The sequence below is a fragment of the Podarcis gaigeae genome, assembly GCF_964106915.1.
Source record: "Podarcis gaigeae genome assembly, chromosome: 6".
Lineage (NCBI taxonomy): Eukaryota > Metazoa > Chordata > Lepidosauria > Squamata > Lacertidae > Podarcis > Podarcis gaigeae.
This window is the reverse complement of record NC_139682.1, coordinates 39,249,910-39,277,787: the sequence shown is the minus strand read 5'-3', so window position 1 is coordinate 39,277,787 and position 27,878 is coordinate 39,249,910. Positions and strand designations below refer to the sequence as shown.

The 27,878-nt window shown below is 40.8% G+C and overlaps 2 protein-coding genes across 14 annotated transcripts in view; both read left to right on the top strand.

Annotated features, from left to right (window-relative positions):
• Positions 1-9,059, top strand: part of LOC310847596 (membrane cofactor protein-like) — a 61,525-nt gene extending 52,466 nt beyond the window's left edge. For 3 of the 12 annotated variants that reach the window (XM_083745509.1, XM_083745513.1, XM_083745511.1), the window contains 4 exons: positions 939-983; positions 3,775-3,804; positions 4,978-5,053; positions 8,156-9,059. In XM_083745509.1, coding sequence (XP_083601635.1) covers positions 939-983; positions 3,775-3,804; positions 4,978-5,053; positions 8,156-8,243 — 239 coding nt within the window. In that variant the 3' untranslated portion in view covers positions 8,244-9,059. Of the gene's footprint in view, positions 1-638; positions 675-938; positions 984-3,774; positions 3,805-4,977; positions 5,054-8,155 lie in introns of all 12 variants that reach the window. The other 9 variants (XM_083745506.1, XM_083745516.1, XM_083745514.1 and 6 more) reach the window with 5 other exon arrangements.
• Positions 9,060-9,211: 152 nt separating this feature from the next.
• LOC310847587 (complement receptor type 1-like) overlaps positions 9,212-27,878 on the top strand; it is a 41,748-nt gene continuing 23,081 nt past the window's right edge. For both annotated transcript variants that reach the window (XM_083745463.1, XM_083745462.1), the window contains exons 1-11: positions 9,212-11,064; positions 16,359-16,541; positions 16,744-16,843; positions 18,569-18,657; positions 19,927-20,118; positions 20,395-20,577; positions 22,453-22,632; positions 23,219-23,398; positions 24,871-25,065; positions 25,207-25,306; positions 26,215-26,300. In XM_083745463.1, coding sequence (XP_083601589.1) covers positions 10,992-11,064; positions 16,359-16,541; positions 16,744-16,843; positions 18,569-18,657; positions 19,927-20,118; positions 20,395-20,577; positions 22,453-22,632; positions 23,219-23,398; positions 24,871-25,065; positions 25,207-25,306; positions 26,215-26,300 — 1,561 coding nt within the window. In that variant the 5' untranslated portion in view covers positions 9,212-10,991. The remainder of the gene's footprint in view (positions 11,065-16,358; positions 16,542-16,743; positions 16,844-18,568; positions 18,658-19,926; positions 20,119-20,394; positions 20,578-22,452; positions 22,633-23,218; positions 23,399-24,870; positions 25,066-25,206; positions 25,307-26,214; positions 26,301-27,878) is intronic.

The following is a 27,878-nucleotide window of genomic DNA, read 5'->3' as shown; positions in this document are numbered from 1 at the left end:
TCGTTTTGAAGCACTGGAATTGCACACCATAAGAAGAACCTGCAACAGAGTGTTGTGGTTTGTGGCCTTCCTTCTGAAAAGACTGCATGTTCAGAATTTAGCAAGCTATTTCCCTTAATCAGTGCATTCCATTTCCCTTGTCCTGTCCCATGTTATGTTTTTCTTTTCCAGCAGTCACTCTATTCAACAGCTACTTGGTTCCCTCAGTTCTCATTAGTCTATTTTGAAGGGTTTCCTCTTTAGGTTTTCTTTCTCCAAGCATGTCAATATCTCTCTGTTGTTTCTCAATGGATGTTCTGACTGCAGTTACAGTCCATACTCAATAATCTGAGTTTGCTTTTAAGAGTGATTAAGGCAAACAGGGTGGTAGAAGTTCAGTGATAGTGCTAGGCAAAACTGAAATGAAAAAATGTCATTGGGAAAGCTAATGTACAGGAAATTGTGAGAATATGTCTTGTGGAAGAAGTGGAAACATTTGTTCTATTTTAACATTAAATGTAAATTTTATAAAGAGAACAATTGTTCCTTAGGCTTTTAATGCTTCTTAGGAGCTCAGATGCCTTCTGACTGCTTAGTCAAATGTAATCCAACTCCCAAGTTCACTACTTCTTAAAAATGCTGAATTTTCCTTTGGACAGCTTCAACAGCAGACAATCACTCAGGATTTTTTGGGGGTAAATGCTTTGAGTTTTTTCTTCCGTTTAGTTCTTTGTGGGGCCTTTTGCTGGTTTGCATGCTAGAAGGTCCCTTAGGAATGCCTGGCTTTATGTGAATTGTGTAATTTATGGAATGTTTTTTCTGTGCATCAATGCATTTCTTTTATTGTGTAGGAAATTCTGGCAAAGCTTTCCAGTTTCCTTTGCTTTTCTTTAAAATTTTCTATACTGCTTTTCATGAATTCCAAAGCCAGTGTTTTATAAACTCCCTCTTTTGCATAGGATCTACACACAGTCCAGAGACAAAGCCGCCCAAAGATGACACAGGTAAAACTGAAAGGTGGTGGTGGTAGTGACAGGAAATTAATCAGCTTTTTTTTTTTTAGATTAGCTATTGCACTTCTATTGCAGGGTGTGGCAGCTTTTCTAACACAAGAAATTCTGAGCTGAGAATGGGAACATTCCATTTGAGAAGGCAAGGTGACGTAGGGGAGGATTTCTAGTCTTGTGAATTATTCCAGGAATGTTTCTTACTCAGTCCTTACTAATCAGCTTGTTAGGCGGTGGCAGAATGAGGAAGGAAGGATTCTGCGTGTTAGACTCCAGTGACACATCTCTGTATAATCTCTGTGGCCTTGGTGTCTCTTCCTTGTAGTTCTGAAGGTGAGGGGAAAGCTCATATTTGCTGCTTAGTATCTGGAGACACTGTCTGGCAAACAAGTACCCATAAGAACATAGGAAGTTGCCTTCTACACAGACAGTTGGTCCATCTAGCTCAGTAATGTCAACACTGCCTGGTAGTTCCCCAGGTTTTCAGACACAGGACATTCTGAGCTCTGCCTAGAGATGCTGGGCATCGAACCTAGAACCTTCTGCATCCAGGACAGGTGTACTACCATTTAACTGTGGCCGTTGCCCTTTAGATTTCTCTCCTTAGTATAATGTGGAAAGGATTAAGCTGGTAAAAATAGTTTGTTTTCTGAAACTGAGTATTTCTCTTGAGGCTTGCATACCATAAAGTTCAACTTGCATATAATCCTCAACTGAATAGATCACCATGGTTGGCTTGTTGTCCCATGATTTCCCAGTGCAGTTCTGGAATTAAGTTTGACTTTGATTAAATCCATTAATTGTTCTCTTCAGTTCTGTAACTCACTGTAGCTAGGCATGATGATGGCTGCACTCCAAAAGCCCAAGCAATGTGTTTCCTAGGTTTTGTGTGCTGTCCTAGTACAAGTGATTCATGGGCTGTGCCAGTGGGCTTCTTCTCATTATCAAGAAGAGGAGAAGGCTGTAGCATATTAAAAAAAACCCTGAAATAAGAGAATGTTGTCTTTTAGACAAATGTTGACAAACAATAACAATGGTGTTCCAACAAGCCCTGTGCTTGTTAAAGCAGAGACAGTCTCAAATGTGGTTTTGGACAAGCCCAGGGACTTAAATACCTACGCTAAGGCCCTCTGACTGGGGATTTATGCCATCTAATATATGCCCAGCCATTAGGCTTTCTAAAATGGTCATTAGGTCAATGGGCAGGGCATACCTTCAGTTTAGTTTTTGCCTCAGGGTATGAGGGTGAGAAAGCTGACAGTTCCACCAAAGCCATGGTTTCCCAATAGAATGGTCAGATGAAACGGGTGGTGAACATGCTCACCCCCAAATTTCCTCATTGTGGAACCAGGGTGGCTCCTTGGTAGTCTGGGGAACTTTGGGCTGTGGAACAAGGTTGATGAAGACTAGAGCACAAGTGGTGGAATTCTTGCTCCAAAGCTAACCAAACACTGCTTAATGGTTGCAGTCACAGAGTCCAGAGAGAAGCATTGGAAGTGTGTTTTTGGGCTTCCTGGCACGTGTGGTATAGGGTGCCACAGGAACCTATTTCATCCATAATGCTATTCAGTATCTATATGAAGCTGCTGGGAGTGGTCATTAGGGGTTGGAGCAGGCAAGGTGCCAGCACTATAATCATGACGCTCACCTCCGTTTCTCTATAACATCTGAATCAGTACCTTTATGCAGTAGTGGGATGGGTGGAGGATAATAAACATATGTTGAAACCTGGCAAGATTCAGTACTGTGAGTGAGTTGTTCCTTTGTCTGAGAAACTGAAGAGTTGCCTGCCCTTGATGGGGTAGCATTCCCCCTGAAGGAGCAGGTATGTAATCTGCAGATGCTTCTGGATCCAGCTTTGTCACTGAGGGCCAAGTAGCTTCAGTGGCTAGAAGTGCTTTTTATCAGCTGTACTCGGTATGGCAATTATGACTATTTGTGGCCCTGGTGAGTTTGACCACAGTAATTCAGGCAGTGGTGAGTTGAAATTGGATTACTGCAATGTACTCTATATGGGTCTTACCTTCTGCTTGATACGGGAACTACAGTTAGTTCAAAGTGCTGCAGCATGGTTGCTCAGAAATCCTATTTGCTGCCCTAACCAAACCCTTATATGCCTACTCAACCTCTTTAATCTGTGGAACTGGCACTGTTACAGGTGCCACATAATATTCATTCCACACCTGTAAGAAATATGTTAACATGACAACACCTATACTTTGGAACTCCCTGCCTAAGGACATCAGTCACTATACACCTTTTGGGATCTGCTTTAAACACTTTTGTTTAGGCAAGATTAATTTGGCATGTTACCTATTTTTAACTGCCTTTTATTGATAATTTTAATGTTGTTTTTTGGTAAACCACTTAAAGGTTTTATTACCACCAAAATAGTATATATAATAGTATATATATGTTGTATATAAATTTATGTATATAACTACATAACTGTCTTGTGACCTAAACTGGTAGTCTCCTCCCCTGCACTGGTCTGCCACCCAGGACTTTTAAGTGAGAACCCCATTTCTTGGTTTTCAGCTGGATCAATTGGATTAATTATTAATTATAATTATTTATCAGCTAGATAAATGCTTCTAATTAATAATTAGAACATTTAGTCTTCCATTGTCTACTGGAGCAGATTATCTTCAGTTATTAGTTGAACCTTTAATAATACTTTAATGTACTATATTTTATTCAGAGTGTGCGACAGATGCAAATGCGGTGAGAGAGAGCTAGAATCTGTCACCCTCACATAACATCTAACTTTCTTTTTCTTCCATTTTAGCACCTAACCACTCCCCAGGAGTTATTATTGGTAAGTAATTACAGAATGAGGTACAATCCCTCATTGATTTGCCGCTGTTCATTCTCCAAAGCCTGGAGTTCAGCACCCATTGTACATTATTGCCTGGTGGAAATGTGTGTGTTCCTTCCTTTTTTTCTCCAGTTTGTGGTTTAAATGTTGAAGACTCCTACTTGAATAAAAAATTTGATTCTTTTGCGAGAATTCTTAGGGTGCAGACAAATATACTTTCTTCCAGGTTCTAGTGTATTTTTATTTTATTTTATTTTATTATTTATTTATTTATTTATTTATTTATTTATTTATTTATTTATTTATTTATTTATTTCCTCCACTACCTTTGCTTCTGTAATGAACATAGCTGGCTCCAAATCCAGCACAGATTTCCTCCATGTTGTGGTTTTTAATGTTCCAGCTTCTGGGCGTGGTTGGTGCTTTAAAATTATTTCAAGAGAAAAGGTGTTTTGAGCTGGACGCATTGCTTGGGTTGAGGAGTTGCTCTCTGATTGCCATTAGGGCCATTCAGTTTGCACAGCTAACATCTGCTAGGAACAGGAAGAACTTGTTTGTAAAACCAATCTCTGAGGAAGACTGCATAGCCGCCCAAAAAGGGGTGAGTGCAGATGTACAGTGGACTTGCTGCTCAAGGTATGTATGCATCTAGAGACTTGCTGTGTCCTGTAACACTTGAATTCATCCACATGAGTGGCTTCAATGTCCATTGAACATTACAAGGTAGCAACTTGTCTGGTGACTTGTTCATACTATTTCATGGACTAATTAAAGTTGTTTAAATCTTACATAGTTTGATAAGCCACATATTTCTAGGATTCCTGGCTTCACTACGAAGTCTGATATTGGATTCAGAGTACAAATAGTGGAAACAAATGGAAGTGGTCAAACACTGAAAGCACAGCTTTTATGTTAGTTCTTCATGTGCAAAACAAACTGACAGGTTTTTCTCATTGATTTTAATAGTTTGTCTATCTTTTGTTAAGTCTGCAGTAGGATTTGGATCCTGTTGGGGGTTGTTGTCTCAAACCTATTTTGAAGTTACTGATGTGATTACATTTCAGCCTTTATTTAGAACTGGGCCAGTTTTTTCTTCAACAGAAAAAAACTATTACTTTGCCTTGTTAATCATTACTACAGTATATCACTGGATTTCTTCTTCTTCCCTTCAAGGATCTGTGGTGGCTGTTATATTGGGGATTTGTCTTATTGCTGCAGGTTGGAAATACAGATCTTGCTTTATAAAGGGGTGAGTCAGCTCAGGAGAAGCCATATCTAATTATTTGTAGCTTCGTTTGTGGTGGTGTGAGCTAATATATGCTTCTTGGCTTCACTTTGCCTTCTATTCACTTACACTTTCCGTATAAATGTGCTTGGTGTTCAGAAAGGGCTTTAGTATGTATGTATGTATGTATTTATTTATTTATTTGGTGAACAGTTGCACTAATATGGCAGCACAGAATAAACATTAACAACTAAAACACAATAATTTTTCTAGAACGGCTAGTCAGTATTTTATCCCATTTCCACCATTGGTGTTCTGAAGTGACAGAAATGCTCTGTCTCAATTTACCTGAACTGTCCATCCTAATGCAGACTTGACAATGAATATTCTGGCACTAAAAATCCTGCAATCTACTATTAAATTAAGTCATCAAACCCTCTGCTCTAATCTAAAGATGTTGGAACCGTCAAGGGTACTTGCTGTTTGTGATTTTTACTTTCAGACACTGTAAGAAAATGAATTGGTTGAAAAACCCCTCCTGAAGCCAGTAGATTTTTTCTGGAAGAATCTAGGCCGGTCCTGTAATCTAAGCCAACAATTTGCAGCAATAACTTATTCTGAACATTTGTCTTGCATGACCTTTCTATTTTTGTGTCCAGGACTGTCCATTTTTGTTGTAGCATTGTATGCATAGTTTAACTATTTTAATATGATGCATGTGTGTATGCAGACAGGTTCGCTTAATTTGTGAGCACTAATTAATGTATTTCTGTAGATTAATACAATAATTATTAGTTTTGAATATTCATTGCAATAATTTCTGTAACAGATTGTTCACATGTCTTTTAAGTCTTTAAGATATTCTGAGATTCAGTTTTGATACTAGAGAATACTGATTTTTTTGTCAAAGGCAAGAGATCTTTTGGATTCAGAGGCAGTAATAATACCAGTGGAGAGAAGTTCAGTGATTTTATCAAGTGACAGGCTAAATACAAAATACTAATCAGTGAAAAAGACTTTCAGCAGAGTAATATAACATAAGCAGGACCAGATATTTCCCCATTCATTTGTCGGGAGCCCCAGGGAGAGACCCTTTCTGGCCAACATGCAGGATCCAGCTGGTCTGGGCCTATGTCAAATCTCAAAACTTATGTTTGCATCTGGGAGATTTATGTACTCTAAATTCTTCGTAGCTGTGTACTTGTTGGCATAATGTCCAAAGCCCTCAAACCTGCTTTGGAAGTTGTTATTTAGAAGGCGTGAGGGATACGATAAGCAAATGGACAAGGCCAGCATAATTAACCTTGGGGTCCTGCTGTAGCTATAATACTTCTGGCAGGCGCTTGACCTTCAGACAGTGACTCCTGCCCCATTCTGCAGACACCTAACCTTGGAATAGTCAAAGCAATAAAGCAAACAATGCAGGCATGGAGGAATGATTGTACCAACCAACCTACCTCCTCAAAATACATCTTCCAGTGTGGGTTTCCCCAACACTGATATAACCTCATACTCATGATTATGGGAAATATAAATATAATCTATTGTTGGGACTGCCAACTAATTGCACCTTAATGTGCATACCTGTAGAAGGCCTAGGTGTGTAGTTCTGCACAAATACTTGTTAAGGAATTGGGGGGGGCATAGCGCTGTTTTGCAATGGGTCTTAGTTTGATTTTTGAACAACTATAGGGTTATATTTACTTTGAGAATGTTTAAACCCATTAATGGCATCTTATCTGCTTGACGTTGTTCATGTTTATAGTTTTCTATTGAATATTGAGCATCTCTGCCTCATTTTAAATGTATTGTAAAGTACAATATTGTCAAGCCTTTCCAGTGCTAAATATAGTCATCCTACTGTATGTGCTGAATAAGCTTCTCAATCTTAGTCAAACAACCTAGAGATTATTCTTTGAATAACATGTTTTGTGTTTGAAGATTCTCTTTTTAGAGCGATCTGGTGAGCTTGTGGGAAAGCGTTTTACGTTTCTTTCTCGTGATTGTTAAATGTCAAACTGTGAGCAGGCATTGATTAAAGCACAGAAATGGGAAGGACATTGGAATCACCTGTGTGGGTCAGGGACATTATTCTGGCTCATGGGTTCCCTTTTCCCCAACTCACCCTCTTTCTTTTCTGTCTCAACTGATCAACCAGTCATATATTTTCAGCTGCTAGCATGTTTTGTCCTGAAGTCAAGGATGTTTTTATGTAGATGGTAACCTGTATTTTTAAATAGTTAATTGTGGTGTTATATGACAGCAAAGGACTCTTCTTCCACAGTGTGTAGCAAATAATGCACCCTGCCTGGGCACAGACACTTCTTAAACGTCATTTAGCAATAGCTACTCCAGCCGTGAATTATAACTATAGTCACATTTAAATACTTGAGTGTTACAGGTGTGTGAGAGAACTACCAATGCTCTTTACTAGTGGAAATAAAGTGGTAAGTGAGAAGGTTGGTACATGTACCTGGCCTCCTGGCAGCCAGGGGTATAGTGCTGTTCCTGATCACCAACCACTCCTAGTGGAAGCATTACAGTGAGAAATTTTATTTTGTAGGTCACATGACATCCACACAGTTATTCCCATCATCTTGTAATCGCTTTATGCAGAGAAGTAGACAAAAGTAAATTCATTCTTGTTGGTAAACAAAAGGCAGTACTCCTTGCTTACAGAAGCTCCATTGCTGACACTTGTCCAAGTTTCCCACATGGACAGTGGTGCCTGTGGAATGTTGATTCAAGGGCAGATTCTACAAGGAATGTTAGAAGGGACCATTTTTCTATACTGTACTTAGGCTGTCTCTCTCTGTTGTGTTTATATAATCCTAATTCTCTTTATCTGTTTTACTTCTAATATCCTGCAGTTGTTAACAATCCGTGTATTACTTCTGCTTCTATAGCTTCCAGAACTAATTTTCTTTCCTAAGAAGTAACAGTATGGCCGCTTCTTCAATGTAAAAGTTACTTACATTGCTTTCAAAATGTCAATAGTATGCGGTGGAATGCTGATGTATTTGTGTGTTGCTTTTTCCTTCCTGACAGGAAGACTAAACAGAATGATATAATGATTCAAACATATCAAAATCAATCAAAAATATTTGTAACTTTTTTTTTTTACAGAAAAGCTGACCCTTCTTCTTGCAATCCTGAGTCTTACCGTGCAGTTGCCACTCACACAGAAATAGGATTGGAACCCAAAGCCTCCTGATTGCAGTAGAGCTGTGCTCCAGTAAGCTTCCAGTTGATAATTAATTCCCAGCAGTTCTTATTTTGAGAACTGGAAATGAGAATTGAATGAAGATCTGCATGGAAAAAGCCAAAGCAATTTTCATTAAAAACTGGGCATCCAGGTTATTCAGCTACTTGAAGCATGAAGCAGTATTGGGCCCCAAGAAAACTCTGATCATTTGCACTTACTGTTTTTGCATAGAACTGGGTTGCAACTTCCTTTGCAGGATGTGTTTTAAAGTGCCTCAATCAAATACAGAACCAAGAAGAACTTATTACAGTTTGTTTCCTAGAATCTTGTTCATCGCTTGAAGGGGAGGGACAAGTAAAGCTGTTAATATTTACCAAACATTTGACTTCCACAAGCCTTTCTCATGAAGAATTGTAAAAGTTGTCTTGATTTCCTTACATGATCTTAAAAAGTGTGAACAAAAGTAACATGTGCCTAATTGAAAATACTCGTTTTCTTTTTGATATATTTTCATAGGCAAACAAAAACTCTGTGTACTTAACCAAAAAATCAAGGGTCACGTTTACAACAGCTTAATTTCAGTGGAAACAGGTCAAATGATTCTCCTGTTAAGATCAATGTGAGTGAAAAGTGCAGTGTTTCCGATGGTTTGAACTATAGCTTGTTACAGTCATGAAGGTAACTTGTTTGTTATATGCTGTTTTAAAATTTTATGTTGAAATGTGCACTTCTTTTGTTTAAATTGATTAACTATGTAGTATGTATACAGAGAGAAAAATTGTTTCTCTTAGAATGTGTGCAAATAAACTAAAATATTGAATAAAAGGCACTATCATTGGTAGCTTTCTACTCCCAAGAGATAAGAGGAAACTGGTGATGCAGTGCAGCTTGTGTTGATACGGCTAATAGCACATAGCTGTTTCAAATCTGTTTCTCACCATGCAGAGATACACAATGCAATGAAAATAGATGTTTGGGGCAAAAACTTCCTGGTAACTTCCTTTACAGCACCCAGACAAGCATTCTGTGCACACATTTTAACTTTGCGCAAAGTATCATGAGATGGTGCCTTGGCTATAAGTATGTGTTCTTAGCATCTCAAAGTGGGCCACGTGCTGTTCAGTGTTGCTCCTTTAATTTTGAGTTTTGAATGTGATGGACACGTGTTAACTGGCTGAGATAAAAGTACATACCTTTGTTTAAAGGTCATTTGGTTATGGTAGCTACAATGAGCAATACTAAACATGGCCTTTCCTTGTAATAGTAAGACTTGCATTGTTTGTAACTAATTTCTCCATATTCCCTGCTGTGGAAAAAGGCATCTGTATAGCGGCTTTGTTAATATGTGCATTAATTGAAATGTACCGGCAATTGGCAGCTGACTGTAGAAATTTATTTTAAGTTGGCGGGGTTTTTATGTAAAAACCGTTAGATCTCAAAGTAGCTAAAGCTTTCCAGATAATTTTGGACCACAACTCCCATCAGCCTCGCAAACATGAATGTTTAACTTTGAGCTTGCCTGTGGCCACCCAGTCCTTCATGCATAGTAAGTCCATGTGCCTCTGAGCCTCTAGTTAGCTCTGCTACTACAATAACAGCAGGAATAATAGTTCTGTTATCCCCTGCAATCACTGAAGTGTTGCGTACCATACTGGGTCCTGTCTTCTGCAGTGGGTGATTAGCAGGGGATGCATGTGTGTTCTGCAGTTGCATATGCATTGGTACTGCAAATCCCTTTCTGTATTATGTATTTCATACACTGAGAACACTTCTGTGCAGGAAATGCTGTAAAAGGTTGTAGAAGGGAACTGCTTGCTCACATATCCGAGTGTGTGAACATATGCTGGGAAGCCACAACTGACTAAAGTTTTCCAAACTGGAATGTGGACACAGGAATGGGATAAAGGAAAGGAAAACTCATGTCTGAATCCACTATTAATTTTCCTTTAATTATTTAATTGTAAATGGCATGTACCATTAATTAAGAACAGTTTCTGTCTACTGGTGTCCTTCTGTTTTTAGTAAGCTCAGTGCCTTACTTGCCAAGCAAATCCCATGAGTAGAATTTGCAGTGCAAAGCAAACAACTGAATTCAGACCGTAGATTTATGGTAAGCAGTAAAATGCAGTGCTTACTAATCAGCTTGGAAAGTAGGCAAAAACCCCAGCCTCTGGAATCACATCGCTGTTGGTAGGTGCATTTTAAGGTGCCAAATAGTAAAACTTCATCCTAGCATAACTCATCCTAATCTTCCAATTTCAGTATTTCCTAGGACAATAGGGGTGCTAATTCTAAAAGCCAGTGACTATGCCAACCTTTTTGCTGTCCAAAGGCAGCAGCTCAACCGTAATGTAATACAGTTTTTTGTATCTTCTTGGAAGAAATGGAGGCTGAGCTGAGGACAGTTTTCAGCAGTGGCACTATAGTAACTGTAAGATAGGTTTGGAGGTAGGATGGCCAGAACCAGTGCATAATTTCTCAAAAGAGAATCTCATCAACTTAACCCTTTCTATTTGCTATGTTCAAACTGAAACCAGACTCTGGGCTAATGTCTGCCTGGAGCTTACACAATGCTTTTAAGTGCTGAGAAAGACTGGGAAGCCTTTTATATAGTTCTCTGTCAAGCTTCCTTTGGGTTTTTTTCTGTAAAAGCCCCATTTATTTGCCTGCTGCTGCTGCTTCCTCTTCTGCATTTATTTATATATCCCTTTTAGGTTCAGCAACTTCTCATTCATTGCTGTGACCTGAGTGAGAGCTATGATGCTTGCATGCATGCTTCCCTTATTATGGGGCTTGATGGAACTTCTGGCCATTACTTTGGAAGATCAAGGTGAGAAGTTGGGAATAGGGACTCTTTATGTCTAGCTTCTGTACTTCTCCTTTCCCATCCTTTTTTGCGGGGAGAGGCTCCCTTCCCCATGGAATGTGGCAATACATTTTTGTTCTGCTTCTGTTGGGAGAAAGGAGCTTAAGGAAGGGTCATCGGCAGTTAAAAGGGATTTCAAGAGGGTAGCTAATGGGGAGGGGAGGGATGGCTCCTAATCCTTGCTTTATATTGTTTGTTGTTGGTTGGCATCCATCTGTCTCAGAAGACAATGGAGGAGTGAAGTCAAACCATTGGAAGGCTAAAGTGCCTGTTGTAGCTGTAGAGGCTAATACAGGAGAGTCATGTTCTGTTCCAGCTGGGGCAGATGAAGGTGTCCAGTTGTTGTGCTGCTGCAGCTACACCATGGCATTTCTTCTCTCTGCACTCCTCCCAGCAGTCATTCTTCCACTGGTCACTGCTATGGATGCACAACCTGACTGTGTGTCTCCAGCACTCTGGTTGTCTGCAAGGGATTCCCATGACGGGCTGATGTTGCCTGCCTTCATGTCATATTTGTAACACAGGCCTGGTACCTGAAGTCAGCTCCCTGTAGAGCATGTCCTTCAGGTTTCCTGCCATCTTCCATTCCATGTTCATGACTAAACCAGCATAGATGTCGCTGAGAGAGCAGTGTGAACATACTGTGTCTGTGGGCTTGGAAAAGCACATCTTGAGACTCTGTTGTGCAATATGATGCTTATGCCTAGTGCAAAAGTTCAGTCTGTTTGGGGGGGTAGACTCAGATTTATTGGGTCTACTAATTAGCATGTCCAGCATCTCCTCTTGGTCTCATTCAAATGAAAACTTTTGATTCACTTTATGCTTCTTCCAGCCTTTCTAGTCCATTGTGACTGCAAAGTAAAACCTGGGAAACTCAACCCCAGATTGGTATAATTCTGCTTGTAGGAGCATAGGAAGATGTGTTATACTATATAGTCAGACTAATGGACCCTCTTGCTCAGTATTGTTTACACTGACTGGTAGTGGCTATGCAAATATCAGGCAGGAGTGTGGCTTATCTAACTTTTCCAGGGGTCTGTGGATGGCAATGGTACAGTATGTTTAAACTATGAGAACTGTGGGGACATGGATTACTATATATCAGTGCTATTTTTCTAGAAAAAGAGGTGCCAGAACTCACACTTGATTTTTTCTAGTTGAGAGGTGCCGAAACTGAGTTCTGGCTGAAAAAAACCACCCCTGCTTTATATCCTTTTAAAAGTGTATTTTAAGTGCCTTAAGACCTCAGGTTAGAACAAGGTATAAATATTTCTAGGCAGACCCAAGCCCACAGTGTTAGAAGGAAAAATGAGGGACACACAAGGGAAACACAGCAAGTGAAAGCAATTTTTAGAAATGAAATCACTACATATTTAAAGTTTACTTTCATGTAAACAGCTGCAATAATATGAGTAGGATGCTAAAACCAGTTGGCTCATGGTTGAAGGAAAGGGTTTTGTTTATATAAAAGGGAGTTAGATTAGTCAAGTTAGATTAGTCAAGTTTAAGAGCAAGAGCTGACATTCTATGGCTTTTAAAAATAGTGTGAGAGTCTAATGTTTGGATGATCCCCCTCACATGTTCACCAAGTACATGAGGAGAGTGGGATGATGCCTGCTACTGACACATCCCAGATCTAATGCTGTCAGTGGTCAGACCCTTCTGGTTGTATGTGCATGGTACTGTGTGTCTGTCCATAGGGTTCTTCTGCACAATCAAGAAACTTGGGACAATCAAGGTTTCTGGTTACATTGAAGAGATGTACATGCTTACATTTAACATTAATGCCAAACACACAGCCACCACAGCATGTAGTCTATAGTAACACTGGTATTTTAGGGTGTAGCCAGGTTGGTACAATTATGCTTCTTTTATTCTTCTTTTTACAATTGTGCTTCTTCAGTGAATGAGTGAAGAGAGTCAGTTGAATACTCCTATAAATCCATTACATAAAATAGCAAGAGGAAGTTTCTGAAGGAAGAAACTGCAAAATATTAAACTTCCTCAGTGTCTTCTTGTAAATAAACAATTTTAAAAAGTCCCATTTGATTACTAACTTTTGTATTAGAAAGTGGGCGGAGCGGGAGAGCTGTCTAATAAAACAATGCACCTAATATATGGCAATCTTATTTAGGATGTTCCTCATTCATCAATGGATTATGTATAAATATTTCACTATGTGTCCCTAGACACTATTATTAAGAAATAAGTGGATTTATTTATTGTGCTATCTGATATAAAATTGCAATATATATGCTGTCTGATGTAAAGTCTCAATATTTATCTGTTAAGTTTATTTATCTCCCTCCCTCCCAAAAATGCAAGGACAACTAACAAACAACATATCCAACAATAACAAAAAGATTTCTAAAGACAGTTTTAAAATCTACCATGCCTAAATGTTTTTGTCAGCTTACAAAGGCCTGAACAATAAAATGTATTTAAATTCTTCCTGAACATGACCAGGGAAGGGAACTGTCTGATCTTTCCTGGGAGGAAATTCTTATTATTATACCAAAAAAAATGGGGTGTTTTGCAGCTCAACTCCCAATCAAGAGACCCAGTATCCTTTAAGTCTATCAACAACAACAACAACAACAACAGACACTACAGAAATTGCCCAACCCCTTAGCCAAAGACCACCCAAAATCATCATGCAAGCTTTACAGAAAAAGGTCTACAATAGAAATTTGAGAGTATGACTTGTCTCCTGTTGGTCAAGGTACCTGACAATACCTAATTGTCTCTCCTGGCCCCAATAGGAATTTTCACCTATTTGTAGGTATATGCTCTTTTGACAGGCCTGCTCTGTTTTTAACAGATACTGGCCAAACTGGTTTTGCAAAGCAGTGGTCCAATCATACAAATATGTTTATCTATTTACAGCAGTGGTTTTCAACCAGTGTGCCATGGCACCCTGGGGTGCCTTGAATGATGTTCAGGGGTGCTGTGGACAACACTGGCCTCTGTCCCTCTTACCTTCCCTTCCTCCTCTGAATAGTGCCTCTGTGGCTGTCCAGGGGGTGCTTCCCAGGCCCCTGTGGGGCAGTGTGAGGAGGCATTAAGAGAGTAAAGATGGCTTTGGGATTGCTCAGTGAACTCAAATAAAATGTCTATATTTTTCAGGAAATCTTCCCTAATTTTCGAAGGGCAAAGGATTGGTTTTCTGTGGAGCATGTACCTGCTCTGTGTATGCACCTTAAAATTTGTATAACAGTCTGTTGAATAGTTTGTTGTAGCTGGGGTTTTTTTTAATCTACAATTAGGGGAAATAATTATTGATCTTTCTATTAGCAGTCTTTTTGATCAACATTTTGCCTCTTTGCTGTCATTCCAACTTTCCACAATGCTTACTTTAGATTCATATGCAAGTTTACTTTACTCAAAAGCAGGCTCCACGATATTCAATGAGACTTAATCCCAGGTAAGTGTGTGTAGTATGATAGCCATTGGCCACTAAGGCTGAAGATGCAAGCAATACGTCCATTAATATAAATAATAATAATTAGTACAATCTTTGGTACTATACAGATTAGTAAGAACTCTTTTCAACATTTGGTTAAATGAATTTACTGAGTTCCAATGTAGTGATTGTCAAAAACTACATTTGCCTGGCAGCACATCCACAGGGGAGTTGAAATTTCCAGAATCGTGTGGTTTTTGATAATCCCTAATTGCCAATTGCAACTTATGGAAACCATCTATTGTGTGGATCAGTTTGATCGTTTGGAAAGTCCCCATGCTAGGTCCATGGGGCATTTTGGTCTCACACTGAACTGTTGCCACATGCTCTTTGAAACTTCAATATGGATCCAAAACTTTTGAAGCATGAAACAAAGGTAACCATTTCTGATGTGATTATGAAAAGCCCGGAGGCAGAAAATTCATTTGAGGGGCCTTTCTTGATGTAGCATTTGTCCTCATTCCCTTAGCAACCATGCATATTTTAAAAATGTATTAACATTATCCTTCTCTCTCTCTCTCTCTCTCTCTCTCTCTCTCTCTCTCTCTCTCTGTGTGTGTGTGTGTGTGTGAGAGAGAGAGAGAGAGAGAGAGAGAGAGAGAGAATGAATGAGTGACACCAGAAGCAGTGTATGAAGATTTCGTTTCTAAAATTCATACGCACGTACACACACACACACACACACAATTCACTTCAATTGTTGCTCCCATGTCCCATCTTAAGTAGAACATCCAATTAATTTCCTCAGATCATCTCTAAATAAAATTAAAGTGCACACACATGTACATATTTATGCCAATATGTCCCAGGCCCTGACTGCTCTACTTTCTTCCTCTGCTAGGCACAGGCCTGAATCCTCTATTGTCCTTTCCCCCAGCCACATTACATACATTTCTTCCTTGGTGATGGTGTAGACATTGGTGCTAATTTGTTGTCTCCTAGTCTCTCTACATACTAGCAGCAATCCGTTTAGAACTTTTCTCTCTACAGGCTTTTTCCAGCTAGAACTATCCCCAGAGAGAAGAGGAGGAAGAGTCCTAATTGGTCTCTCTTTGATCTTTGCTGGCAGCATCCAATTAGAGTAATTCCCTATCTCCTCTCCTCTGAGTTTCCTGGAAATGAGCTGCCTACAGGTAAAACAGGCTTGAAAAATAGCCTGGTGGCCCAATCTGCCCAGAAGAGACTGGAATGCAGTGCAAAGTTGTTGACTTTTCAGGGTGTAAGGCCTTTGTCTTTGCCTAGTTGTAATTTGCTGGGTTGTTGTCTTTCCCATCATGTTAGGTAGGCCCACAGGTATCCTATTGATAACATCAATGCCAGAGGTTATCCTATTGCTCTCCCTCACAGTTCCTCACCAGTGGCCTCTGGTGGGGGGAGCCCAGCCCAAAGGGTGAGAGAGGCAGTGAGTGGAGATGGCAGTTCCCTTGCTGTCTGTTGTTTCTAAAAGTTGTCAGCACCACAGCAATACCAATGCTGACATGGTCCCACCATGTGTGAGGCCTGGGGCAATTGCCGCCTGAAAAAGGCCCATGGCAATTAATTATTCCAGAACAGCTAGAAGATAAATACAGAAAGCCTAATGCATTAACATTCTAATACATTTAACTTGTGGCATATCCCACAAGGAATCAGACTCCCACCAGTTCTGTACAGCTACTGCCCCAGGGGTTACTTTTGATGATAAGGAATGGTCATTTCCATGTTAGAGGTGGAGGAAATGATATGGTGGTTCAAAACACAAAATTGCACTGAGCAGAGCTTCACATTTCCTTGATTTCCCCTTTTTTATCATTAGGTGGCTGTGGCCCTCCACCTAGGTTAAACTTTGCTGAGCTAACCGACGAGTATAAGGAAAAGAATTTATTTCCTGTTGGCTCGATTGTGAAATATATGTGCCGTCCAGGCTATACCGGACTGAGGTACTCTATTAAGTGCCTTCAAAGCCAGGAGTGGTCCAAAGTTCTGGAGCTCTGTAAACGTGAGTGTCATAACATTCTTTGAAATACTTGTGAGAATATGCTGTGTATCAATCTGAATCATTTCAATGGTTTGAATACAAGAGATGTATTGAGGTGTGCAGTTCTGCCCTTGAGAATTTATTAATTTAAAACGAAAAGCAGATGGAAACTTTAGATCAGCATTGTACTTTAAGGCACACTTTGTCTCTTTCTTCCTGCTAGGACAATCTTGTGGAAATCCAGGGGAACCAGATAATGGGAAGTTGATTGTGCCCCAAGGTATTTTATTCGGTTCCACTGTAAATTACACCTGCAATGAAGGGTAAGCATCAGAAAAGCCAAGAAGGGAGAATTCCTCTGCTGCCTCTGGCCTGACTTCCCACTAGGGCTGCTCTATCTCCCCTAGTTGCATAAGCAGAAATAATCTGGTAAAGCTTTTCCTCTCACTTTTCTCTCCCATCAGGAAAATCTCATCTGACTTATTTCTGTTGGTTCACTATGCAGTTTTTAAAGGCACCAAACACATAGAAAATGAGAGAGTTTGTAACCCTAGAGACTAACGATTTTCTACACTTAACCCTAGGCCTGTTGGTTCAGAAAGGAATGAAGTACTTTGCATTCATGTCCTCCTTAGGCATATGGTTGGTCACTGTAATAGGTGAATGATGGCTCTTTGGTTTGGTCCAGCAGAGCTCTTATGTACTGGGTGTGGTGATATTTTTGTTTTTAAGAATCTGAGCACACAGGAACGTTCCTACTGTGAAGCATTTCAGTTTGCCAGGCAGATCAATCCCCCCCATGCTCTCCTCCCACTGTTCTGGGGGCAATTTCAGGAGACACACAGGAAGGGAGAGAAAGTCGCATTGTACAAGCAGAAGTCTTTGCACATGCTTCCATGTGCAAAAAATTACTTATTAATTTTTCATACCGCTCTTCATCAAAAGATGTCAGAATAAAATACAAGATAAAATAATTAAGCCAAAACAATAGCCCTCCTTGTCAGCCAAAGGCCTTGTTGAAGAGGAACGTTTTCACCTGACACCTAAAAATATATAATGAAGGTGCCAGGCGAATCTCCCTGGGGAGAGCATTCCACAAACGGGGAGCGACTACAGAAAAGGCCTATTCTCGTGTAGCCATCCTCTGGACTTCATGTGAAGGAGGTACACAAAGGAGGGCCTCAGATGATGAATGCAATGTCCAGGACCACCACAAAGCAGTGCCACCTATCCCCAACTCAGACAGCTACTCCAGAAGGATGCTATGGTCAATGGTATCAAAAGCTTCTGAGAGGTTGAGGAGAATTAACAAGGAAACATTTCCCCTGTCTCTCTCCCAACAGAGGTCATCATGCAGGGCAACCAAAAGAGTTTCTGTGCCAAAACTAGGCTGAAACCCCAACTGAAATTGATCTAGAAAATCAGTTTCCTCCAAAGGCACCTGGGTCTGGTCCACAACCACCAGAATCTTGACAAGAACCTTGCTCATGAAGGGGAGCAAGGCAGCTGGCCGGTAGTCAAAGATTTCTGAGTCCAGGGAGGGTTTCTTAAGGAGTGGTTTTACCACTGCCTCCTCCAGGCAGGAACCACCGCCTCTTGTTATGAGGCATTGATCACCCCCCTGGCCCAGCCCAACTAGCATTTATCAGTGTTGGCATGTAACCATTTTCAGTCATTCCTTTCAGAGGACAATGTATCATATTTCTTAACATACAAATAAAATAAATTAGGTATGTTGCATTATAAATCCATATTACCCCAGGAAGTGTACTGGATTGCTTGCTCAATGGATATTAGTTAACTGGGACACTCGACACCAAGAACAATTGAAAGAGGGGTGAACATATTACTTAAATGAATATTGTAAGATATGTTGAGATAGCTGCACAATCCTGGCTGACAAGAAATGTGCTTCCCTGTCTTTCAAAAAGCATTTCATTTGTTTGTGGAAAGTCAGTAAGAAGAACGTTCACATTATAAGCACATCAGTTCTATGCATCTCACGAGGCAGAACAAGACAACCCACAGCTACTTCTTTCTTGATACAGGCACAGGTTAATTGGTAGTACTTCCAGCAGAAAGTGTGTCGTATTTGGCCGAAAAGTAGGGTGGACTAATGATGTTCCTCTTTGTCAGCGTAAGTAAAACATTTTTTACTGCTATGTTTGTAAATAGTATTCTTATATGGCACCAGGAACACCTCAAAATCAATTTGGTATGGATGGTAAAGGGTTAATACATTTGCATGCTCTCGTCTAGCAGTATTACAGGTAAATCAGTGTCAAAATGTTGTTCTTGTTGTTACAGTGGACGCTCGGGTTGCAAACGTGATCCATGCGGAATGCACATTCGCAACCCGTGTCTGCGCATGCGCAGGTTGTGATTCGGCGCTTCTGCGCGTGCACAAAGCGCGATTTAGTGCTTCTGCGCATGCACGACTGCCGAAACCCGGAAGTAACCCATTCCAGTACTTCCAGGATTCGGCGGTCCACAACCCAAAAAAATGCAACCTGAAGCTGCTGTAACCCGAGGTATGACTGTACTTTGATTTCTTACCTATGCTGCACCTTAAGGTTCCAAGGCAGGTTACAGCAACTGAAAATACAACATTGGTGGCGCTGTGGTCTAAACCACTGAATTGGAAAGTTGGTGATTCAAATCCCTGCGACGGGGGGCGCTCCCATTGCTCAGTCCCAGCTCCTGCCCACCTAGCAGTTCGAAAGCACATCAAAGTGCAAGCAGATAAATAGGTATCACTCCGGCAGGAAGATGAACAGTATTTCTGCGCACTGCTCTGGTTCGCCAAAAGCAGCTTAGTCATGCTGGCCACATGACCCGGAAGCTGTACGCCGGCTCCCTCGGCCAATAAAGTGAGATGAGCGCCGCAACCCCAGAGTCGTTCACGACTGGACCTAACTGTCAGGGGTTCCTTTACCTTTACCTAAAACAAATTATGGCATTGAAGCTTTGTTTCACGAAGCGTAGTATAACTCACTCTTTGGAATAACCTCTGAGACTCTGCTGAAATAAGCAAATAAACATAGGAATAGACAATGGTTCAATATTGGTCACATTCAGTATAAGAAAAAGTGAAGCAGACTCCTGTATCTTCAAGCTATTTTGCGAACCTACTTCTTACAAAAGAAATTCAATATAACAATTCACAAATACAAAAATAAGTGTTCAAAAATACAATTCCTGTAGGGCATTAAAAAACTTTCAGATTTCTAATTTACAAAGATAATAACTGAACACCACTGCATTTCCTCAAATTAAATGAAAGCACTAGTGTTTCCTTAGGTAGGGAGATATTTAGATGCAAAATGAACTAAGACACAATAAATATTAAAAAAAACACCCACTAAAATATTTGTCTTTGGCATGTATCTTCTGCTTATGTTTCTAGGTATTCCATGCTTTCCACCACCAGATGTTCCCCATGGCAAGCACAGTGGCAGGTCCATGAATGACTTCTCCTATGGGACAGCTGTAACATACACCTGTGACAAAGGCCACCCCCTTGTGGGAAATGCCACTATTTACTGTACTACTAAGGATGGATTAAATGGAATTTGGAGTGGCCGTGCATATTGTGGAGGTGTGGTTTTCCAGTGTTACTCTTTGTTCTTCTATTGTTTATATGGAAAGGTCCAATTTGTGTTAATTCCTAAACATGATGATTTGGTAATGTGGCAAGCATTTTCTTCTGATAGCTCTAACAGAATAACTATTAGGTATCAATACTTCTAAATTTTCAAAACCAACCCACCTGTCCATGATGCAGCAGATAAAGGCACAGATGCACTGAGTGAGGGTCTATTCTTTTACTTTGTCCTTTGTAGCTGTATGTTTATTAAACACATCTTCTTTTCAGTGGCTCACTGTCCAGCTCCTCAAATTGAAAATGCAAGAATAGTAACTGGTTATTCCGCCACCTATACATATAACCAAAGGGTGACATTAGACTGCAATGCTGGCCACAAAATAGCTGGCTCGAGAGAGATCCATTGCCAAGTGGATGGCACATGGGACCCTCCACTACCTCACTGTGAACAGGGCAAGTATCACTTTGAAGCTCTTTCATATGAGACTCCTCACCCGCAAACAGACTTCTCTTTCAGGCTGCTTCTGACTGTGTTTCTAATATGAGGGCTTTTAACCTGAGCCACAATAGAAGGCAATGCCTTTTTGAACTATAATAAGCAGAAATTTCCCATGACTCTTTCTGGTTTCTGTTCCTCCTAAAGTTTATGTTCCTAGTAATCAAAGAAGCAACATACAAATCACTAGAAGCAACCCACAAATCACTTGCTGTAAAATGTTTGACTGTTTCCACTAATAATTGTTTGAGAAAACCATCTAGTGCTTTAATGTAATGTTCCATAAATTCATTTTTCAATCATTAATATGTAGGAAACATAGTTAATACCTTGCAGTGGAATCTTACATATGCTTACTCAGAAGTAAGGGCCATTGAGTTCTGTTAAATTTACTACTACGTAAGTGTGATAAGATTGCAGCCTTCATGTTGAATAGATTGTTCTGTTGGCACCCATCTGTCTTGGGAGACAATGGAACACTGTGTCTTTGCGAGTAAAGTCAAACATTTGGAGAGTTACAGCACCTGCTGTGGCTGTAGAGACCAATATGGGAGATACATGTTTTGCTGCAGCTGGGGCAGATCACAGAATTGTAGAGTTGGAAGGGAACCTGAGGATCATCTAGTTCAGTGTTTCCCAACCTTGTGCCTCCAGCTGTTTTTGGACTACAATTCCCATCATCCCTTGCCACTGGTCTTGCTAGTCAGGGATGGTGGGAGTTGTATTTCATAAACAGCTGGAGGCACAAGGTTGGGAAACACTGATCTAGTTCAACCCACTGCAATGCAGGAATATGCAGCTGTCCCATATGGAGATTGAACCTGCAACCTTGGTGTTATCGGTACCATGCTCTAACCAACTGAGCTATCCAGGCCCACATTAAATAACTTGCAGCAGTGGGATAAAGGTGTCCAGTTGTGCTGCTGTAGGTGCACCATGGCAATTCTGCTCTCTGCACTCCTCCCAGTGGTCATTTTTCCTCTGGTAACTACTATGGATACATGACCTGACTGCCTGTCTCCAGGCACTGTGGTTGGATGCAAGGAATTCCTACACAGCGAGGATGATATTGCCAGCCTTCATGTCATGGTTGCAGACAGCTTTGTAACACAGAGCTGGTCTGTCAACAGGCCTGGTGCTTGAGACTAGCTCCCCATAGAGTACATTCTTGGGGATCTTGCCATCTTCCATTCTGTGGACATGTACAAACCAATACACTTCCTAATTATCAGGAAAGTGTTAAGAGGTTGTCTATGATCCTAGAAAGTTAAGATGTTGAATTTTACATCAAGGTTTTATATTTTCTGCAATACACCCTTCTTTCAGGTCTCACATATTGTTGTTGTTGTTTAGTCGTTTAGTCGTGTCCGACTCTTCGTGACCCCATGGACCAGAGCACGCCAGGCACTTCTGTCTTCCACTGCCCCTGCAGTTTGGTCAGATTCATGTTTGTAGCTTCGAGAACACTGTCCAATGATCTCGTCCTCTGTCGTCCCCTTCTCCTTGTGCCCTCAATCTTTCCCAACATCAGGGTCTTTTCCAGGGAGTCTTCTCTTCTCATGAGGTGGCCAAAGAACTGGAGCCTCAGCTTCATGATCTGTCCTTCCAGTGAGCACTCAGGGCTGATTTCATTAAGAATGGATACGTTTGATCTTCTTGCAGTCCATGGGACTCTCAAGAGTCTCCTCCAGCACCATAATTCAAAAGCATCAATTCTTCGGTGATCAGCCTTCTTTATGGTCCAGCTCTCACTTCCATACATCACTACTGGGAAAACCATCGTCTCACATATTATAGAATTTAATAATGGCTTTATCCTTTTTCCTTCGCAGTCACTGGTTGTGAAAATCCAGAAATCCAGAATGGAAGAATAACAGGATCTAGAGGGAAAGTTAAACCCAAAGAGACAATTACATTTGAATGTGACCCTGGCTATATCCTGAAAGGCAACCATACAATTCAGTGCCAATTTGACAGCACATGGGATTCTCTTGTGCCCATTTGTGTTAGGGGTAGGTACTAGTATGTCTTTCATTTGCTTCTAATAGTTAGAAATACTTTCCTTTTGTTTGGATCTCCTTTGACAGTTTCAGATATGAACCAAAAAGAATGAAAGTCTCATCTGAGCTTGGGCTCATTAAAGACTCTCTACAAATCAATACCATACAGGGGTGTGTAAGTACTTAAATAATTCCACTGAATAAAGATAGCCAAATTGGTGCCCTTCATGTGTTGCTGGACTACAGTTCTCATCAGCCCCAGTCAGCATGGCCAATAGTAAAAGATTATGGGAGTTATAGTCCACAACAACTGAAGTGCACCAAGTTGGCTACACCTGCAATAGAGTGTGATTGAGGAAATAAGCCTTTGGGGGTTTATTGATTGGACTGAAACCTGAAATAGGAATCATAACAAATAATGACAGACCATTGCAAATGCATGACCAAAAAGAAGTGCACCTGCTTGATATCAATAGGCAGGGAGTTCCCAAGTATAGGTGCTGCCACACTAAATGATTGAGTTCTTACAAATGTGGAATTTACAGTCAAGGATGTTTGTAATGTGTTTTTCCATTGTAACCACCTTTTTCCCTTTCAGTGATTCAATGCCAGCCACCCCCACATGTTCAAAATGGGATGTACAACCAGGAAGCAGCAGTGTTTACTAATGGAATGTCTGTGAAATACACATGTGAGCCTGGCTATGGTCTAATTGGAGAAGGGACTATTTACTGCACAGCATCTGGTACATGGTCTTCCCCTGCCCCTCGTTGTGAAGGTACATCTTTTGACCATGTGATTGTCCATATTGGCTCTAGCAGGGCAAGCTACAAAGCAATGTTTACACCATTTCTTCCATTCAGCCTTGGAAATTTGGTTTCAGGCAAATAATTAAAGTAGTGCTGCTTCCTATAATGAAAGCACACACTTAGAGAACTGTCACACAGAATTCAGTTTTGTGCAAGTTAATGGAACTTCTGAAGGGTTCCTTAGAAGAGACAAAGAGTGATACTGCAAGGTAAAGGTAAAGGGACCCCTGACCATTAGGTCCAGTCGTGACCGACTCTGGGGTTGCGGCACTCATCTCGCTTTATTGGCCGAGGGAGCCGGCGTACAGCTTCCGGGTCATGTGGCCAGCATGACTAAGCCACTTCTGGTAAACCAGAGCAGCCCACGGAAACGCCGTTTACCTTCCCCCCAGAGCGGTACCTATTTATCTACTTGCACTTTGACGTGCTTTCGATCTGCTAGGTGGGCAAGAGCAGGGACCGAGCAATGGGAGCTCACCCCGTCATGGGGATTCGAACCACCGACCTTCTGATTGGCAAGCCCTAGGCTCTGTGGTTTAATACTGCAAGGTACTGTAGTTCTATTAGTGCAAGGACTTTTGGTTGTGCGGTATAACTGCCCCTTCTCCCCCTCCCCCTGTGCATACCCTAAACCTTTTCTAGGGTTCCCTCATCCCTTCTATAGCAGATTTGGAGAAGGCACAGGGAAAAGAGTGGGGTGGGAAGTTTCGTTGCACAAGCAGAATGCAATTACTTTGCTGGCTGCTGCCCAAAGTCAAACTGGCAACTGTTGAAGGAAGGCCCTTCTTATAATAGTGAAGGCACTACCACCTTCCAAGAAACAGAAGTAATAAAACAGCTTGAATGTTCTTTAATCTTCTTGAGTAAGGAACTGCACATCACATCTTGTTCCCACTGATGAAATTGCTTCTCTCATTTTTGTCTTGTGCATATTATTTCCTGCTTGATGCAATTATCCTATTTTATGTTTCACATACATATAAACGCATAAAATAAACAATTTTTAACTTTTTATATGGTTTTATGTATGTATAATTGTTGTAAACTGCATTGATTTTCCCCCCCTGAATAGCAATATATGCATATTTTTAAATAAAATTCAAATGAATAAGTAAATACAGTACAGGTGAGAAGAGAGAGGTGAGGACCACCGCTATATTATAGTTGGAGGAACCAGTGGCGCAGCGTGGGGGGTGCAGGGGGGCCAGCCGCACCGGGCGCAACATCTGGGGGTTAGGGTTAGGGGGCGCAAATCCACAGGTTAGTGGGCACAAATTACTTGCCTTGCCCCGGGTGCTGACAACCCACGCTACGCCACTGGGAGGAACTGGAGATTAGTTTAAAGTTAGAAGCACAATATTACACTTTGTAGACCTTCACAATAACTACTGGCCTCATTTTCCCCTCTCTTCCTCCCCACTTCCTCCCTCCATCTCATCAGGAGGTAGCTGTGCACCCCCACCCAGTTTACAATTTGCTGAACTTCTCAATGAGTATAAAGAAAATAATTCCTTTCCCGTTGGCTCAGTTGTGAAATACATGTGCCATCCAGGCTATGCTAAGCATCCCGGATTGAAGGCCTCTCTTATGTGCATTAGAAATCAGGAATGGTCAGGAGTTCAGGAGTTCTGCAAAAGTGAGTCTCTTACCATCCTTGTATTGATTGTTATATTAATATAAGTGGTTTGATTAAGTTTCTTCCTTTGTGCTTTAATTAAATTTGTTTTAAAACAAATTACAGAGAGAAATTCTGTATGGTTTGCTTTTTTTCTGACAGGAAAATCATGTGGATATCCAGGAGAACCAGATAATGGGAGGCTAATTGTAACAAAAGATCTTTTATTTGGTTCTACTATAAATTACACCTGTGAGGAAGGGTAAGCATTGGAAAATCAATAAGGTTACTTTTTCTGGTAGGGCTCCTCTTCCTTTAACAATTTAAGAACAAGTCATTGGTGTTAACTTTCTCCCCTCACCTAACCTCCTATGCAGGAAAAGGTTCACAAATCAATTTCTTATTGTAATGCAGCTTTTGAAGAAACAGGACCCCTGCGACAACAGATTTAGCCAATCCCAGGCACTAACTTGTCTTGCAGCCTAATACTAATCATCTGAGGGGAATGCCAGTAGGATTGGAGACAGAACCATAGATAGAGGGAGATATCATCATGCTTGTGCAAATTGCAGGGTTTGCAGAAGAGAGAATTCTGGTCTGAATAGAATATATTTTGCTGTGATAATCGCTCAGTATACAGTTTTGGTATTGGTTGTGAATGGGTACACATGTTAGGAAGTCATTCTTCAAAGAAACAAAAAAAAAGGTTATTATAGTGTTAAAGAAGTTTTCTTTAATAGTTAGGAGTGACATTCTAGGCTGATTGGTTACAGCTGGGGATGAAAATAAAAAGAGGAAGTTGCAGGTTGCAACATCCTGCACGAGGAAAGAGTACCCACAGGCTGTGAGTTTATACCAGATGTATGTAAATAGTTTTGTATATAGTTTGAACTAAAATTCTTGTGAACCAGTCAAGAAATAAAGGTAACTCTTGACTGAGTATTTTGCACAAGTCTCGTAGTCTCTTGTCATCTGCCGCAAGGAAGAAACTGCTACAAGCTGTTTAAAGCAATTTTATTGAGGAGCCACTACACTAGCAGCAAGTGCAGTAGAAGTGTGTGGGCTGTGACCTCTAATAACACAGTGCATACATTTTGTAATATGCATTTAATTCTGTGCATCCTGGGATAAAGAATTTGACAATCCATAATTGCTTCTATCTCAATTCAGGTACAGGCTAGTTGGTCTATCTTCCAGACAGTGTGTGATATCTGGCCTAAAAGCAGTATGGACTGGTGAAACTGCTATTTGTCAGCGTAAGTAGAACACATGTTAACATACAGTGGTACCTCGGGTTACAAACGCTTCAGGTTACAGACTCCACTAACCCAGAAATAGTACCTCGGGTTAAGAACTTTGCTTCAGGATGAGAACAGAAATCGCGCGGCGGCAGCAGGAGGCCCCATTAGCTAAAATGGTACCTCAGGTTAAGAACAGTTTCAGGTTAAGAATGGACCTCCAGAACGAATCAAGTACTTAACCGGAGGTACCACTGTATATCATTTTTCCAGAGGGCAACTGAGAAGTTCCACCAGGATTTAATAACTTTTACTTCACCTGAGCCTAAATCAGTCAATGCAAGTTCACTTTCTGGACACTGCTGTGCAATTACATAATGGACATAATGGAAAGCTATTGGCCACTGCACATACTTATATACTTCCAGCTTCTACCCATATCACTCCACAACTTAAACAGTGGCATCAGACATGTATCAGGGTATAAAACCTACCCAATGAAATGGGGGAGAAAACAGATTGACAAGGTAAGGCTGGCACCGAGGGAAAATCTACTATAGGATAGGCCTAGAAGAGAACATCACTTGTCACATGTAACATCCAGCTAAAGACACTGAAATGTATAATCAATTACCTACAACCTGTCCTGAACAATAACACTTCCCTCTCGTAGGCTTACATATATCACAGCCTTGGGCTCATATCTGCTTACAGACAGCCCCCAAACCTAAATGAAAGGCCACATAACAAAGACACTGACACAGGGACCAGATCTTATGACAGATCCATTTGTCAACTGCGTGCCACTGTCCTTGCTTGCAGTACCTAATATGGTTATTTGCAATATCACAGATTCATTCACCTGCTGTACTCTGCTGCCAGCGCCATGGCGATGCCCGCGAAGCAGTGGCACCAACGTCTGGTGAGATCTTGTGAGATCTTGTCAAAGTCTCATTGGATCTTAGGATCTTGTGAGATTTTGGCAAGATCTTGCCCCAGACCAGTGCCACTGCCAGTGCTGCTGGGGTGGGTGGAAGAAGTGAGGCGGGTGCAGCATTAGATACAAATCTGTTTGTCCTCATTAGTGGGCCAGGCCTACATTTAAATCTCCACTCCCTCCCTCCTGATTGGATGACACACCACCCAGCTCTGAATGGCTTCTGGGTCCCCAGGAGGCTGATTCAAGGCCCGTCCACCACAAGGGTTGACTATTAGCTATGTAAAAATAGCATCATTGACACAAAAATATTGACAATTAGTGAATAACTAGTAGGTGTGGTTCACTTCTACAGCTCTTCCAGTCTTTTGTGCCTTGGGCAGCATCTGATATTTGCAATATTGCAAATAGCCTTTGGATATTTGAGTCAATGCCAGTCAGCCCAACTCTTGAGAACCATTGCAGCAACCCTTCAAAAACCATACGGTTGTTGGAAAATTAAAGAGAGTCTTGTAATCAAATAATCAAATAATATATATTATTTCAATCAAATAATGTGAAAATAATTTTGTTTGCCCCTATTTTTATAGGATTTTGAGCAGCCTACATATCTTTGTGCTTTTACTATTTCACCAGATTCCAGATAAATTAAATTTTAA